Here is a 17,384-nt window from a genome sequence, read left to right on the forward strand (position 1 = left end):
AAACATACACACGGCATGTTAAATGTAAATTGAATTAGGCAACTTGGGGCATGTTCCCGGCGCCATACATTTACGTCTTGGACCTTCGTCGAGTTAACGGCTATTGATTATAAAGATGTGCAGATGCGATACCGATAAAAAAATCCTCATCAAGGCAAAGCTTTGGAAGTGCGTCGCGAGTAACACTATTTATGAACGCAAGCGTAGCTGAGTCTCAGCTCGTGTGACTCAATATGGCGGCGCCGGCGGGGTTGTCTCCACCCTGGACGGCGGCGCTGCGCATCGAGGCACCCTACTTCAGGACAGGAAAGAGCGCCCTGTCCGCGTTTTCCTGTGCTAAAGCTTTTTCCCGTCCTTGGTTGCTCCTTAAATTTGCGGAATAAGATGAACCAACTAGCACAGCAACAAGTATTGATATGAAACAAGTTTTGATGGGGTATAGGGAATCAATGCATGTAATTGAAGGAAGGCTTTGTGTCACGCCTAATAAGGAGTACATGCTGGTACCGGAAGTATCCAGAATCTCACGACAGAACAGCGTCCGAGGAAGGACACGAGAACCGGTTAAATGCTAAATGCTGACAGGGAAAGCCCCAAGGTTAGGTCACACTGCTTCAGCCGTTCAACTGAATTTCCAAAAACTGTCCAGACGCTCTGCAAGGCTTCTTATTATCTTTTGTTTTTCTTTTTCAGAAGTATTGACCGAGAAACAAGTGCATACGGCCGGTGTGCGAATATTTCAAACTTTCAAACGAAGATTCGAAGAACGATGTCCCATTCGATTCTTTCTTCGAATCGAACAGTCACTATTCGTGAATGCGAATATTTTTCGAATATTTCACGTCAACTACGCCCAAATAAACAAGAACTGAGCAAAAGAACGGTAAATTTTCACCCCACGGTCATAGCATATACATAAAACATGACAACTTGCGTATTGACGCAGGCTACGTCACTTAGGTAGCCATACCGTATAGACTTGTGTAATGGCCGCACCTTTTGAGGTGCGGCCCTTACACGGGACCGAACCTTCTGGTCAAAATGTTGCCTGCGCAGCCGGCGAGTACTGCGCACCCCGGATCCCCAGATGTACCATTACGTTAGAGTGACCTAGAATATCGGAGAGTGTCCAAAGCGCCGCGCGAATAGATGGGAGGAGCAAGGACCTTGTCTTGTGAACTTCCGCGCCGCGGCGCTGCTATATCGGACCCGTGAGCTTTCTGCGCTGCGGAAGACGCGCCAAGGCGTCGGGCGTTTGCTAAAAGCGAGATATTTTGGTTGCTATTAGCCAACATCGCGATAATTTGGGATATATTAAGTACCACGTCACCGCAAGGTAATACAGCAGTGACTCACCGCACAGAGAACGCGCTTGCCGGCTGTGAATACGGTTATTTTGTCTATATCCTAGCTCGCTTGGTCCGCGCTGGACACTAAAGAGAAACAGGAAGTTCAGCTGGAATAAAAGAGGGACCTTCAGGAATGCATGCAGTTTTTGTAGGGTGCAAAAATATGAGTTATTAGCGGAGAAATTCGTAAACAAAGACCAAATATCTCTTCCTCAATTTCTCTCACCCCAGATTTGGCGCTGAAGCAGTGTCGTCACAGATTTCATTGCTCTCGGCGAATCAGAATGCGCCATGATACGTCACCGCTTGCGTAAACGGCCGCGGCACTGGATGCATCATGGCTGCATGCATGGTCGCTGCGTTTGCGTTCGCCGCGATGGATACCGTTGCTGCAGCTAAACCTTGCAACAAAGAGCTCGCCAGGGAAGCAGGACTGCATTTCAGCGATATTCAGTGAAAGGGAGCGCGAAATGATCCTCCGTGCTCGAGCGGTAGGTGTTTCCGCGTGCAATTGCGGTGAGCCGCCGGCCGCGCCGGCGGAGAGCTTCGTTTTCGTCGACGGAAGGCGAAGCGTCCGGTCCGCCAGGCGACGATGTTCCCGACACAACAAGCGTAGAAAGTTGCGCACGTACTCGGTACGGTTATTTCGTGGCTTTATTTAATGACATTCAGCACTCACCGAGCCGCCAGTTTGCTGCTGCAGGGGCGCCGGAAGGGGGTTTGATGAAGGCCGCATTGAGGGAACAGCTGCTCGAGAAAGGACTGGCCTCTGGGGCACGCCAAGATATTTTTCGAGGGCAGGATTATATACATAATCCGAGGGCGAGAAATGCAGAGAGCACACCATCGGTTTCTCTGGCTCTTTTACCGTTTTATCATCGGCAGAGCACTGAGCCATTGCGAACGCCGGGGAGCCGGGGCTCACCGCGCGACACCACATGAAAGGACACAATCGAGTCAACACTGCCGCTGCCCCTGAGCAAGCACCTTGGGCCATTTATACAGCCCTCAACACTACACACACGAGGCATTTTCTGGCTGTTTCCCGCGAAGTCAACGTTTTTTGAGCCACGCAACACGCAACCAAACACCGTAGAGCAGAACAGGCGCGCGCGACGATGCATTGACCAAAAACGAAACTACGAAACTATCACGACCGGATGTATCACCATGCCATTTTTTCTTATTTATTTAATTTTGTACTAAACTTGTACTTCCTCGCTTGAAACGGCTTAAAAAGTTGACAAATGCTGTTTATGTACGTTTAAGGTGTATGTCATTTTGCGTTTTATTAACAGCGATAAATCGCTCTCGACCAATCGCGACCGGCCTGCATTTGTAATCTCCGACGTCAGAACGTGTAGTGCGGGAAATTCGAAGGGGCGTCAGCACCTATCCTTCAGTTTTTCGCTATTTTCTCGCCTATTAAACATCTGTTTGCAGTAAGAATGGTATGGCTGTGATCGTGAAAGGATAATCTACCATTTAAGCTCAACTTCCGGTTTCTCTTTAGTGTCCCTTTAAGCAACGCATTCCGCGCGCTTACTTCATTTAGTTATGCGTGGAATGAGCAACGTGAACACATGCTGCAGGAGAAAATAAGCTGGAGATCGCGATGATAACCCCGATAACGTGGCAGATATGGCTAGCTGATGCTAACGCTTTTACACCCTATCGTTCCCTTTCTTTTATTTCATGCATTCGATTTGTTTTACAAGACTGCCTTCCGAGCTCTGCTGTTTCTGTATTAAGGCGAAATCCTTAACTGGCTCTTGGGAAGCGGAATGTGTCCGTCGGTGGGGCCGCGGTACCAAAAAGAAATACAAACCGCGTAACTCTCGCGTCTCGTTCACTTGGTATATATACCAAAGTATAGCGTGGAAAGGCACAAATGTGTGACTAAGATGACCGACGGGTCATGACATTAGTAACTTGACATACTTGCATTCACGTCGCGATTAACGACAACAATATCAAGTGTGGTGCAAACCCGCATTTTTCGGCCAGAAATCCCTCTGATGGTGTGGGCGTGACGATAAGAACGTGTTGAATGCCAATCTCGATCTCAACGTGTCGAACTTGCCCATATATCGTGAAGAACTGAGAGCAGAGGTAAAGGGTAATAACATGAATGACAATTTCTGGGGTTTTACATCCAAAAATCACAATGTGACTATGAGAGGGCTCCGGCAAATTCGACCACCTGGGGTTCTTTAACGTGCACCTATATCTATGTACACGGGCGTTTTATGCATTTCGCCTCCATCGAACTGTAAGCCGCCGTGGCCGGGAATCGAACCCGCTTCCTCGAGCTTAGCACTCCAACCTACCAAAGCCACAAGCTACCACGGCGTGTAGGTAAAGGGTACGCGAGGAATATACGGCGGCAAAAAACAAGACGAACCAAAATAAATTAAACGCTAACAGTGCAACATTGTGTACGTACGCCTCATTTCATAATTACGAGCGAACGTCAGAAAACGAACTTGATGCTTTGCGGATGTGCAACTCGTCTTTCGCCTTCTTGTGTTGCAAGAGCGCAAACACTAAGCGAATTTATCATGAAAGTAACTTTGGGAATATTTATTGCGTATGCTGGCTGGTTGGTACACAGCAAATATACTTACTGATAAATAGTTACGTACTTGTAGTTACGTAATGAAAGAGGCTACTATAATCACCAGAACATAAACATTTCATGTTTTCCTGATTGAAGGTAACTATTTTAGGGATATGTAGAATCAATAGCGATATTTGTAGTGCATCAAAGATTGTAATTTTCAAGACGATTTTCCGCTCAATATATTGTCAATAGAAATAAAGTTATGAGCGAGGAATTTGCCATTAGGCTCATACACGCTTTCGTCCTATGTCATGTTACTTATGTTGCGGCTATGCTCTATTGGAAAAGAAACAAGAGAAACGACTCGATACCACAATCCGTCTTCAAGGTATAGCCCTCGGGCTACCGTTGAACGCACCCACCGAGCTTTTTTCGAAACTAAGAGTTCACAATACTCTAGCTGAAATCGCTGAGGCTCAGCGCACAGCTCAGGTCGTCCGGTTATCAGGCACCAGAGCTGGCAGGGACATCCTGGTCACTATGGGCATGTTTACTGAACGTGAAAAGGATAACATCAGACATCTTAGCGAAGAAATTAGGAACGCGATTGTGGTACGTCCTTTTCCCAGGAACGTCCACCCGGTCTTTAACCAAGGGAAAAGGCTCGCCCGCGCGAAGGCTCTTCTTGCTGAGGCTGCTACGGATTCCACAGAAGCTACCTTCGTAGACGCCGCCCAGGTGGCCAGTCGCGAAGCTTTTTCGGTAGCCGTAATAGACGCCCACGAAAGAGTCTTCAACGCACTCTCTGTTTATACCAAGAATCCGGAGATGGCCGAACAAATGGCCATTGCACTCGCTCTGCTAGATCCAGAGCGCTCGGTAATCTATAGCGATTCTAGGGCAGCTACTCGCGCCTTTGCTAGGGGAGTAGTGAATGCGAAGGTTTGTAAGTTACTGGAAGGTAGATGTATTAGTCTCCACTCTATAGTCTGGTTACCGAGCCCATATGGGCGATTTCGTGGGAGGACAGCGGAAGCTTAACGAATCCGCTCATAGGGCCGTGCGAGGACTTGCCAGCCGCGCTCCCCTGCAGACCCCCTCGTCTCCTCCTAAGGTCTTTAAGGACCAACTTCAGACATATAATGAGCTGATCAACTTTTATTTAGGACGTAGAGAATTCTCCCTTCCAAACAAGGAACTTAACAGGGCGCAGTCAGTGACTCTCCGCTTGCTACAGACGAACTCGTACCCCAATCCTTGGCGTATGAGCCGAATCAACCCAGACTACGACGGAACTTTCAATTGTGCACAGTGTGGTGGACGTGTGAACTTGGGACACATGTGGAGATGCGCGACGCAGGCCTCCTATCTGGAGGACAAGAACAAGAGGGACGGCGCTCTTAGGAGCAGCGAGCTCCAAGACCAACTCTGGGCTGTCCAGAAGGCCCGCGAAGCGGCGGAGAGCCTAGGGCTCCCCGTCCCAACGTGGGAGGTGCCCTCTACACATTGACGAACAGTCTGGTGTCCTTCAGGACCCTTTTTGGAAATAGTTTCACCACCACCACCACCACCACCAATGCAAGCACAAACATCATCACGCGCCATGAATGCTTGTTAGTTTACGTAAAAAAAAAAATCACACGTTAAGCAATAACTATGATATCATGAGAAGTTACATGTTGGTAATTTCAGAGAGGATTCACGGATTATTAAAACAAGGCTATTGTAGCAATACATTTTGCATAAGAAATGAGTAAATAGCTAGGCCAGTAGTAGCTATCTATTGTAGAAAAATTTACTTGTTCACATTTTTTTATGTTTGTTTACCTGTTGGCTGGAATGGCTTTTCTTTCGAATGTCTGAATTTGAAACAAGCTTCGCTCACGGTGAACCTTAAGGTACATCGTGCGCGAAATTTGTATATCAATTTATTTAGGACGTACCACAATCGCGTTCCTAATTTCTTCGCTAAGATGTCTGATGTTATCCTTTTCACGTTCAGTAAACATGCCCATAGTGACCAGGATGTCCCTGCCAGCTCTGGTGCCTGACAACCGGACGACCTGAGCTGTGCGCTGAGCGTACAGCAAGAATTCTTCGTGTACGCTATCTCTGAAGCGAAATAGGCCAACAATATTGCGGCGTTAGGGCCGTCTCTGCTCCTTCTCGTTTACCTTACACCTTCTCACTGCACTCTGTTCATAATAAAGTATTGTCGAGGCAAAAAAAAAAATCATAAATAAATACATATGCATATGGCTCTATATAAACCACTACTGACCGTGAGTGAAAAGCGCGTTGTGATGAGCGAAGCGGTCACATGCACGCGCGTAAATATTTCACTTGACTTCGAGAGTAATTTACCTTTTTTCGTTACTCTTATTCTTGCAAGCATGGTGCTATTGCCCGCGTACCCATGCGAGTACCGTTTTTTACGTACTTTCCTTGCGCGGGTTCATTTAGCGCGCTTCTACGCACGCACAGTTACCGCATTACCGTTCCCGAACTCTAGCACCGGTGCTAGTGCGCGCTGATGAGTTTGACGCGCTAGTTTTTGCATTCTCTTGCTGCCCAAGCACAAAGACAGCGCTCAAAGATGGTTAAGCTCCATGCAGCACCGCACTGTTGAAGTTAAATAGACTTTAAGTGCTTTGCGTGGAAACTGAACGCAAAAAAACTACAGCGCGCAGCAGACTACCCACGCTTCCCGTGCGCTTCGCGAGCGCGAAAAGCCCACGGGTCCTAGGGAGCCTACATGCAAGCGCTGTGCTTGCATGTAAGCTCCCTAACGGGTCCGGAGCAGCAGCGGCGCGGCGCGGCAGTTCACAGAAAAAGGCCCTCGCCGGAGCCGGCGCTTTGGACACTCATTACGTCAGAGGTTAACACGCAGCTCTCGCCATCTAGTAGCGGCACGCCGAATTATTTCCTTTCTTGTTTTTCTACATCTCCTGTGGCGTTGACAAACGCCTGCCCTGCGTCAAAAGGGATCAGAACCACTCACTCAGTACGGAGCGAGCAGAAAATTCGCCGATGCGCATTGCGCGCGCGCGGCGTCGGGGCACCGAACGCGAATGCTTGCTTCTCCGATGGAATTTTTTTTTGTCAGATTTTTGGCTGCCAAGTTGGGGGTGCGGCCCGTACACTGGTGCGGCCTTTACACAAGTCTAGACGGACAGCGATCATTCGCAATCTCTGAGGAGCCCTGCGCATTCGAAGAAACTACTTGTTGGCTCTTAATGCTCTATTTGTGATTTTAATAAACAGCGCTTCATAACATACTGTGTAATGACAAACTTGTCAACCTTAAGAATATTGGGATGTGAACATCGCTTTACATTGTGATAACGGCTATTCGTTATTCGAAAGCTATTCGAGAAGTATTCGATTTTCGATTCGGTTTCAAAAATCGCCATTCGCACACCCCTACAATCGAACGACATGGAATTCGGCGCGAAAGAAGCCCGTGAATACACGTAAAATTTGCCGCGCGACTGGCCGCTCGAGGCACTTGGCGTGCAGTATTCGCGGGCTTCTTTCACGCTCGGAAAAACACTTATGTAGCACGCATTTAACAACAGCAAGCTGTATCGGAAGTTTTTCATGTTGCTCTACAATTTTCTCATTGACACTTTGATAATTAGAACAGTATACTTCTAGAGTTAGATAATTACAATTACCTAATTAAATCTCAGTTAACGAAAAAAAAAATACTGGCCGCTATTCCGCTGTACTGGAAACAATATGCACTACGTTTTCTTCGAGTAACGCAATTGCTCTTTTTTAAATCTTGGTGCGTGATAGTTGGGGCATCCTGTAGATGCGGGCAATGTTTCAAAATAAATGTGGTTTAATTACTGGCAAATGAAATTTTTTATCGCAACTGCTCGAAGGTCGCACAATTGTGCCGTCTTTCTTTTACAGCAAAGCTATATATGGCTAGGGTTCCGTGTATTTTTCGTGTCCGTGCGTCAATAAAAGAGTAGCGTGGACTGGGCTGACCCGCTGCGGAGGTGAAGCAGGCCTCAAGCACTCCGCCCCCAATAATAATAATAATAATAATAATAATAATAATAATAATAATAATAATAATAATAATAATAATAATAATAATAATAATAATAATAATAATAATAATTTGAAATAAATAAATAAAGATGTATTGTGTCAAGTTGATGTACATACTGGAATCATTTGTGAACAGCACATGGACTCACGAGCAGGAGGCGTTGCCAAATACGCCAAGGACAGAATCTACGTCCAATCATACACCGTTGACTCGCAAGATGACAATGTCACCGGCTGTGGGGATCTCGGTGCCGTACAAACGAAAGGCGGAATTGTGATATCCACTGTGTATATACCTCCCGGCACACCCAAGTGTTACATCGAGAAGTTCATGACCAGGCACTTTACATGTGTTAGCCGAGATGACACTGTCCCTGCGATCATCGTTGGAGACTTCAATGTGTATATTTAAAAACTAGACATGAAATGGTTCACTCAATTTGTGCTAGAAGAATTTCGTTTGAAGTGCAACACCAATTCAAGTCAGTCAACTACTCAACAACGGTCGTGTATAGATTTAACTTTAGGTAAGAACCTGTCTAAGGCTGTAACCGTACCAATCAGAGTATCACAGTAATAACAAAGGTATCATCACGACCATGACCAAATGACGAAAATAAATACATGTACCCTTGTACAATTCTGTGTGATGTGCTACAGCTTCGCTGGTCATCCACCTTTGAAAAGTGAAATAGCTTTTTTTTTTTTTTTTTTTTTTTTTCCACTCGGTCGTATACACAGTCACTTTCGGCGATATCACTTCCAGTGCGCCCTTATTGGTTGGTTGAGTTCCTTATATATTTCCTTTTCAGTGCAACGCGCTTTATAGCTTCGACAACGTCACATGGTTAGTCAGGGAGGGAATCGGAATCGACCTGATTGAGACAAAGGCAACAAATGTGAAGTAAAAATTAAAATACAGCATGCTGAACTGACACTGGCTAGATGCAGTGTATTCCGGGCACCGCTTGAAACATGCTGCAAGTATTACTATCGCCAGCTATATCGCTGTCACTGCTCACTTCTTTGAATGCAACTGCGGTACTATTTTGATAACCTCGCAGATCAATTCACGCAGCCGCCGTATTTTAGCAGCGTTCTTGCACTTATCAAAAGACGCTCTTCCCATCCTCGAGAAGGACAGTTTGCTGGTCCCGTTGGTGCTCCATTCTTGAGGCGAAAAAGCACTTGACATAAAGGCAAGGAAGGCTAACGACTAACACAACGCTGTTCGTACTTGATGCGAATTTGTTTTCTGTAATTGGATGGTCGATGTTTGCAACGTCACCAGGGATTTTACTACTACCGTTGCGCCAGTTTACAAAATTCGGCTTGAATCTACACGCAAACGCATTGACAATAGCAGCACATCAAAATTGGATGCTGAGGTTTCACGGCTACCATTCGCCGTAATGCCGCGGCTCGCTGACACGTGGCACCACGCGCTTCCTTCAAAGGCGTAGCTACTAGCAAAGGACCACATTTAAACCCAAAGTTTGCCAAACCACAGTACTACGCCCCTGCACTACGCCCCTATTGGTATTTGGTCAACACGGCCAGGAATCGAAACTGCAACCTCAGCAACGTCATAGCCAATGCGTCACCGCGGAAAGCGACAAGTTGAACACGATGGCATCGCAGCTGGCAACCAGTAAACGCCAAACATTAAACACACACGCGCACACTACCAAACGCGCGAGAATTCAGCTACGGCCAGATGAACGCTCAAGAGCAACACCTACGTACTAAGCAGCAACGTTTGTTTATTCGCGCAGTGCGAGTCCCAGACGTAAGGAAATGCGTATACATCGTAATAGAGAATTTAAGCTATCGAGAAAATGATTGACATCAACCCATGCGTTTAATTTTCCTCCTACGAACTAAACTAATACGCCGCATACGAGTGGCGCGAAGATGAGCTCTCACCTGCCGCCATTGGCCACCACGATTCCAGTCATGTCGTCTCTCTGGTTGTCCCTTACGTTGAAACCGCGGTTGTCGCCGCAACAGCAGCTGACCGGCGACCCGCGACGCGCTACCACGACGCCGGGGACATCCGAAGCCTCGTCCGTCGAGCTGCCTCCGTCATCGACGCTCCCGCTGCTCCCAGCTTTGCCACCGTTAGTAACCACCTGCTCGTCTTCCTGCGGACTGAGACATCCGTCTAGCGGCGCAGCTGGCGGGACAACACTCAAGACGCTGGTAACGCTGCCGCCACCGCAGCTCTGCTTGATGGCGTGCCTTTTGAGGTCCATGACGACGGCGTCCGTGTCCTGCATCAATTCTTCGAGCATCCTGTAGCACACGGCATGCGAGTCCGCATCTGTAGCCGTCATTTTGCCCTTCTTCACCTGGTTCAGGTCGCTTAATTACGGATGATTCTTTGTGGCAGTGTCGCCGAGCCGAGGTGCATGCGTTTTCAGTCAGTCGCGATAGAGGCTGGCGGGGCGAATCAGTGCAGACGATTCCAGAAATACCGACTCTCGGGGTCGTTCGTTCGCCGCCCATTCATTGCGAGCACCGGGAAAAGCAGAATTCGACAATGACGGTGCCGCGCGGCAAGTAGAAACACAGCGCCTGCTGGGCAAACCGCATGCGAACCTTACCGCTCCTAACAAGCCCCTCGGCCGAACGGACGGACGGACGGCTGACTTCACGTAGGTGCGCATCCGCCAGCGAGTAGCCGCCGCATCAACGAAACGCCCTCACCCGTTAACAACGCGATTACTCGCTGGACAAGCTGTCAAATCCAAAGTCGATGCGATAACGGCAATTCCGCCGATACCAGCGCCGGATGCAATCACACGTAGTACAATTTGATGTTAAACACACCGTCAACATTTCTGCATGCAGATTTGTGTCGGCAATTCGATAAGAAGTACCATCGACTTGGAGATACCGAAAGGCGCGTTTTCATTCCAATTCGCCAACGGCAAATCACTCGTTTGCGAACGTTAAACAGACTTTAACGCGGTCACCAGACCAGTACGTGCGTGTGTTACCGCATGAAGTACGAAAACCGAAAACGTGTATTCGCTGCAGTGGTGGCATCTGTCCAGAAGTAATTACCACCTCAGCACAGCTATACGGCTGCGAATAGTTAGAAAAGTGTACTTACATGTAGTACTTGCATTAGGCGCCTCATATGCACGAAGAGTGGGTTCCGTCGTGATATAACATTCACGTTTGCTTCGTGTAATTTTCAAAAAAATTTTAAAGAATAAAGATGGCGGCCTTTGTGTCTACTGTGGCGCCCTCCCAATTTCTCGAGGAGACTCGCCTGTGACGTCTGCTGTGTCCCCCCTTTAGCGGTCGTAAATTTCCAAGTGTTTCACAACTAGCAACCACCTATGTTTATGTGCCGTGACATAGACATAGGACATGCCAATTAAATTATGCACGCTAATCTTACGTGCATAGAATCAGCAGTAACAAATTTGCAATGCTTCAGAACTTATGCACCAAACTTTATAGCATTGTCAAACAAAAATCAGAGAAAACCAAACGGTTGTATAGCAGTTCTATATGACCAAGGATGTGCACTGCTATATATCACAATATGCAGACTCACACACAGAATAAGGCTGACTTCAAGCAAACTGAGAACAGAGAGTTGTTAGGCAAATGCAATTTTATTCAGGATGCTCAGGTGCAGGTTACGGAGTTTGAAGGGCTCTACACACTTCACTGAATTCTCTAGACCCATTTAGCATTCACACAAGAAGCCTGGAGCCCATAAATAGAAAGACATTACAGGTGGATGCAGTGCGTCATTTTAACAGCAGAATAGTACTAACTGTTCATGAGAAGTGCAGAGAGGAAAACTGCACAACCAGTTTTCACAGCTCTGCAAGGAATTGATTTTTGAGGCCATACAGCAACCACACAAGGAAAAGTAAAGATACAGTGAATATACCTTCCGTATTACCAATTTTCTTTTCTGCAGCCTAGAGTGCAATTTTGAAGTGACGTTTTCCACTCAATTCTGCGCTACTCTTATCATCCACCATTGACGGCCAGCTGATCCTATTCATAATGTGGGCGGAGCATCGCTCTGACCACTGACAAAGTGTGAAAACGAATAGCACCGGAACATGCAACATTACCACATCAAGGCCTTGAATGACCCTATATGTTCTCATGGAAGGGCACTAGTGTCTTACTGAACATTGTATGTACAGTTGTGTGCAACATGAGGTACAACACAATCCCTATGGTCAAAGGGGCCTCATTATTGCATGACAGTGCAGATATATGGAAAATTTCTTTAATACATATTAGTAATTGGCATCATGTATACTTGTCCCATTTTTTGTATGCGGTTGCCTACATGCAGTCTTTGGGTACCTTCGACCACAAGCGCTGTGTTGCAGCTCATTAGGGGGGCCAAATTAGACTTGTTTTTCTGGTCAGTCTAGGCCGAATTATCTAAGGTCTTTCTATAAATTCGAAGGTGCGAACCGTAAGTAGTACTTCGTTTTTATTTGTTTTCATGGTATTACCTTCATTAAATACACCGAAAAGCCACTTATTTTCTCAAAAGCAATGTTTCGTGATTTTCAAATACTATCTTTTCTTGGAGTACCAAGTGTAAGAGAGACGCACGCAACTACCGAAATTTAGTGTCCACATTTGTGGACATGGCGCCTGAAAGCCACCTTTCCGAGTGAGCTGCCTTGTATAGCACATGACACCCCGTGGCTAAAATAAACATAACATCTAACTTTTTTTCAGGCATTTCTATCCATGCAGTAGAGAGAAGGAAGGCCGATGACCAGACTGTCGACAAACTTTAGCAAAAATTCAAAATGGCGACGTATCTGATGCAGATCTCTCAAATTATGAATGCACGGAGCAAGACTTGGTGCATACGGTGGCCCGTGAGCGTGATTTCTAATTTTTCGTGTTTTGCACTGAGCAACAGCTGGTTAGAGTACCTCAGGAATGCAAGCGCTGAGAAGCTCCTACAGAGAAACACCATGCACATGATGGCATTCCAAACAGACATTGCGAAACAGCCTGATCACTTGCAACAGAAATGCTCCAAAAAAGCGCGGTAGGCCAAGTAGTGACAGCTCTAAGCCCGTTGTCAAGAAGGCGACACTGCAGTCACTTCTGACCGCTGCCATTAGGTATGACAGGTAGGATCACTGGCAGGAGCCCGTGCGCACACCAAATGCACAGTATTGCCGCCGTGAGGGATGCGCAGCGAAGAGCCGAATTCACTGCCCAAAATGCCAGGTGTTCTTGTGCCTGTCGGCTCAGAATGACTGCCTTCATCTTTACCACACAAAGTAGATTGCAAATGTTGAGACAATGAAGGGAAAAATCACAGGAAAAATGTTTTGCCCCACTTACTTAGCTAAGCAAACTAGAAAGTACAGTGCAACGTTTTTTCCAGATTAAAGCGCCGTGTCGACAAATGTGGACACCATGGAAAGCGTACTTAGGGTTGTGAAGTAACCAACCTGAAGGCTACGAACAATGACTCATGGAGAAAACATTTCACAAGTCGCTGTTGCAGTATCTGCATGAAATGGGCCTCCATGCTTACGTGTAATTTCAGACCGACATTATGCCGCATGGAAACCCAGGCAAATTAAAGAAAAAAATTACTGTTCCAACCCTGACAGCCTTGAGTCAATAACTGTCAGACCATTTCAGAGAAAAGACTAAAGAGTGCTTGTATTCCATCCTCAGTTGACGCAAGGATGTCAAAAGACTGCAATACTAACATTGCTGCATGCTATAAAAAAAAGGCATTCACAGGCATCAACACGTGAAAAAAGAAAAAAAGAAAGAAAATAAGGCAGAAAGCAGCCCAAGCCATTCTTCACATGTAAAAACTGACAGCTCTTCACACTCAGTCTGCTTCACTCGCATGCTTCAGCAGCTGTTGGTGATGGTTCCTGGAATTTCAAAAGAAAGAAAAAGATCATACGGCACCAGGAAAATTTTAACAACTAAACACAGTTGTAAAGGAATGACTTCGCATGGTTCTTTACTTCAAACATGGTTCTCTTTTGTTTTTGTCTCTCTTTGTAGTGGTAGCTGCACCTTAATTTAGTGAGCAGGCTGTAAGGGAGGCTACAACTTTCTGCATCGTACTGCCTCTGGGTTATTAACGGGTTGAAGGTCACTGTCAAGCCTTCTGTAGCTTTTTTCCAGCACCCCTAAACATTCACAAACTGTTTGTGCTGTGTGTTGGAATAAATAAGACTCTAACACTAAAACATGCTAATGACAAACTGTTCAACATTGGAGGAAGACTTTAAATGTTAGCTCTGAGAGGCATCGCTTGTTTGCCCACTGCTGATCAATTAAGGTCCCCATCTTCACAGGATCCCTTTGTTTAGTCTAGATTTGGTAACGAATTGGAATGCTAGCAACCTTGACACTAATTAGTGCTTGCAAATATCCGTCAAACTGGCGGTCCGGTTTAACTGGTTATCTAGATTTCAAGAAATAGATATTCAGGATATCTGGTTTAAATAACCGGTTAACCAGATATTAGAATATTCGGACACAGATATTTGGTGTTTAAGAAAGGAAAGGTGAAGAGGTTAACCAGAGCAGATATTGGGTTCACACGAGCGGTTGGTAAAATAACTATAAAGGTAATTTCAGCACAAATATAGAAGAACAAATATCCAGCTATCTGAATATTCGTATCTCCGGATACTATTAACCAACCAAATAACCGATAACTCTGGTTATCTGGTTTTAAAATTCGATTAATTGGTTAATCCAATAACCGGTTTTTCCACAAGACCAGTCTGATGTTGCTGTTTGGGGACTATTTCATAAAAAAAAATAAACCTCAAGACAATTATGCAAGAACTGGGCTTGTTAAAAGGAACCTTCCTTAGTTAAAGCAAGCACACAATAAAATAACATTGACATGAGCCACTGAAAGGCCTGCCATATCCTTTCCAGAGTCAACACTGCGAGTATACTGCGTGTCCGTATCTAACATGGAGCAGGTAAAAAAAAAAAAAAGCAATAGAATGAAGCCTTCTGTGCAGATGGTACCAACACTATGTTGTTAGCAACCTGAAGAAGCCTCCAGTATTTTCGTGTTAAGTAAATTAGTGCTCATTAATTAACACTTTAATAACTGTATAGCCACAATGTCAAATGGATAGAAGGTTACTTGAACAGACTTGATAACACCATTTTCAGTTGTTTGCAACACATTCACATTTGCATAACTCATTTTACCATGCTAAAAGAGAGCTTACAAAATATTTTAAAACCTGTCACTGCCTTCCATTTACTTGTCACAGAGGCATTCTTTAAACATAGGAAGTAAGAGCTGTGTAAAGGTAGCATGTTGCAAACGATTGAAACTGGTGTCTTCAAAAGTGCTCTACAAACCTTGTATTGACATTGTGTCCATAAAGTTAACAATAAAATGTTAGGCAATTTGTGACTACCGATCACTTTACATTTTCATTGTGGCAGCGCTTTTTGAAATTTCAATTCCAGTGCATGGTGAACCACCAATGGGTCACCAGGATTTTGTGCTCCTTTGAAACTTTCTCATGGTGCAGAGAGTTGGCACCACAGTGCGTCAGATCAGAAGCAACAAAAATTATTCCTCTCCATTGATTTCTAGCAAAGATATCGCATGCATACTGCGGGAAAGCCTTGCACAGCCGCCGAGCGGGAATAACGACAGTAACCCACCTGTCACAAACTTCACAGTGAACGTGTCAATAAGAACACAAGAAATACTGCCGACTTCTTCAATAGGTTGCTAACAACATAAAGTTGGTTTCATCCACACAAAAAAATTTGCACATGGGTTACCTCATATGTGACCGTGCTCCAGGGGATACGGACGAAGGCGTTAAAAAAAATACAAAGCCATTTTGGCACATTACAGACTAGGAAGGAGAATCTACCCTCCCCCACAGCCCAAGCTATCCAGAGAAGATGCAGTCACACTTAGACAACTACAAACACTTTCCCGCACGGCACTTTACTTCGCGCTATATATCCAACCAACTACGACTACAAAAGACCTGTAAAGTGCCCAAAGCTCTCGACCATATGGTAAGGGAATGCGAGCAAAACACATAGGAACACTCCGTTTCTCAACCAACCACAGAGCAGTGGGAGGACCAGCTCAAGCCCCGAGGATCAGTCCCAACAGTGGACAAGGCCAAACTTGTGGTGAGGGACCATGGCATCCTGGACTATGGAAGCCACCCACCTGGGGACAATCAAAACATTAATCTGCTCATTTTCAATACAATTTGTTCCATATCCTTCTGGACAGTAGCCGGGATACCTGGCGTTTGTCACCAAAAGAACACGTTTGAACACTGCTTTAAAATTATCATTGAGAAATAGATAAATTTTTGATAAATTATGAAAACATACTTCAATACCAAAGAGTCGAGTTGAGAAGCCAGGAGACATGTAGCAGCATTTAGTAACCAATTGTAGATGCCAAGTGATGACAAAGCAAAACTAAGGAAGTGACAGAAAGAAAAAGGGAATTTAATGGGTGCCGCACATGTATACACATTTCACCATTGAAGGATATCTCCTTAAGTCACAGTATACAAATTTGTGTATGCACCTTGACTCATTTCTTTCCAATGGTGGCAAGGAAAAAAAAAATCATAAAAAGCCACGGCCATCAAGTTTTGGGTAAATTGAACCTGCTGCGTACTCTATGTGGTACCATTTCACTTCAGTGTGCTTGGTATTGCTACACAGGAACACTTCGCTAAAGGCACTACCATGTTTCAAGGGATGTCTGACGTGGTGCATTCCATCAGCAATGGTGAAGGAATTGTTGTGCTTTCTCGTAATGCCTGTAGCCAGTAATTAACCCATGCATGTGCTTTGATCCAGCGATTAAACTCTTAGCAAAAATCACAAAATGTATGACTACAATACATATACTGTACTGGAGATTATCGGTGCCGCTGAAGATGGCAGGGTCGCGCTGACGTGCCGCACCCGAACACACGACAGCCGGGGGGGCGGGAGCGGATTGCGAAGGGCCGGCGTCGTCGGTCATTGTGGCCGCAGATGGCAAAGTATGGCTGCGGAGCTTCAGGTCGGGGAAGACGTTAACCCAGCACCTCCACCAAATGTCACGGGATGTTCTTGTAAGTCCACAGGGCGTCTGACTGAAGTACAAGAAGACAGAGCAGTCTCAGCTGGACACCGATCGAGCGCGCACTACTAGTTCGTCAACTTCCTCTTTCACACTTCACCGTGCCGGCACCGATAATCTCCAGTACAATACATTCAATTACTCTATTACACACAAAACATTATCCTACCACCTTGACTTTCTTTCAGTAGATCACAGTGCCTTGGAATAAAATTACGCAACTGACATGTTTATCAATAGTTCATTAAAGTTCTTGACTGAAGGAGATCTG

General features: G+C 45.7%; 1 protein-coding gene across 2 annotated transcripts in view; it reads right to left on the reverse strand.

Annotated features, from left to right (window-relative positions):
• LOC119450523 (ecdysone-induced protein 74EF-like) overlaps positions 1-10,712 on the reverse strand; it is a 34,408-nt gene extending 23,696 nt beyond the window's left edge. For both annotated transcript variants that reach the window (XM_049665937.1, XM_037714007.2), the window contains exon 1: positions 9,904-10,712. In XM_049665937.1, coding sequence (XP_049521894.1) covers positions 9,904-10,313 — 410 coding nt within the window. In that variant the 5' untranslated portion in view covers positions 10,314-10,712. The remainder of the gene's footprint in view (positions 1-9,903) is intronic.
• Between the last annotated feature and the right edge of the window lie 6,672 nt (positions 10,713-17,384).

This window comes from Dermacentor silvarum, chromosome 4 (genome assembly GCF_013339745.2).
Source record: "Dermacentor silvarum isolate Dsil-2018 chromosome 4, BIME_Dsil_1.4, whole genome shotgun sequence".
In the NCBI taxonomy this organism is placed as follows: domain Eukaryota; kingdom Metazoa; phylum Arthropoda; class Arachnida; order Ixodida; family Ixodidae; genus Dermacentor; species Dermacentor silvarum.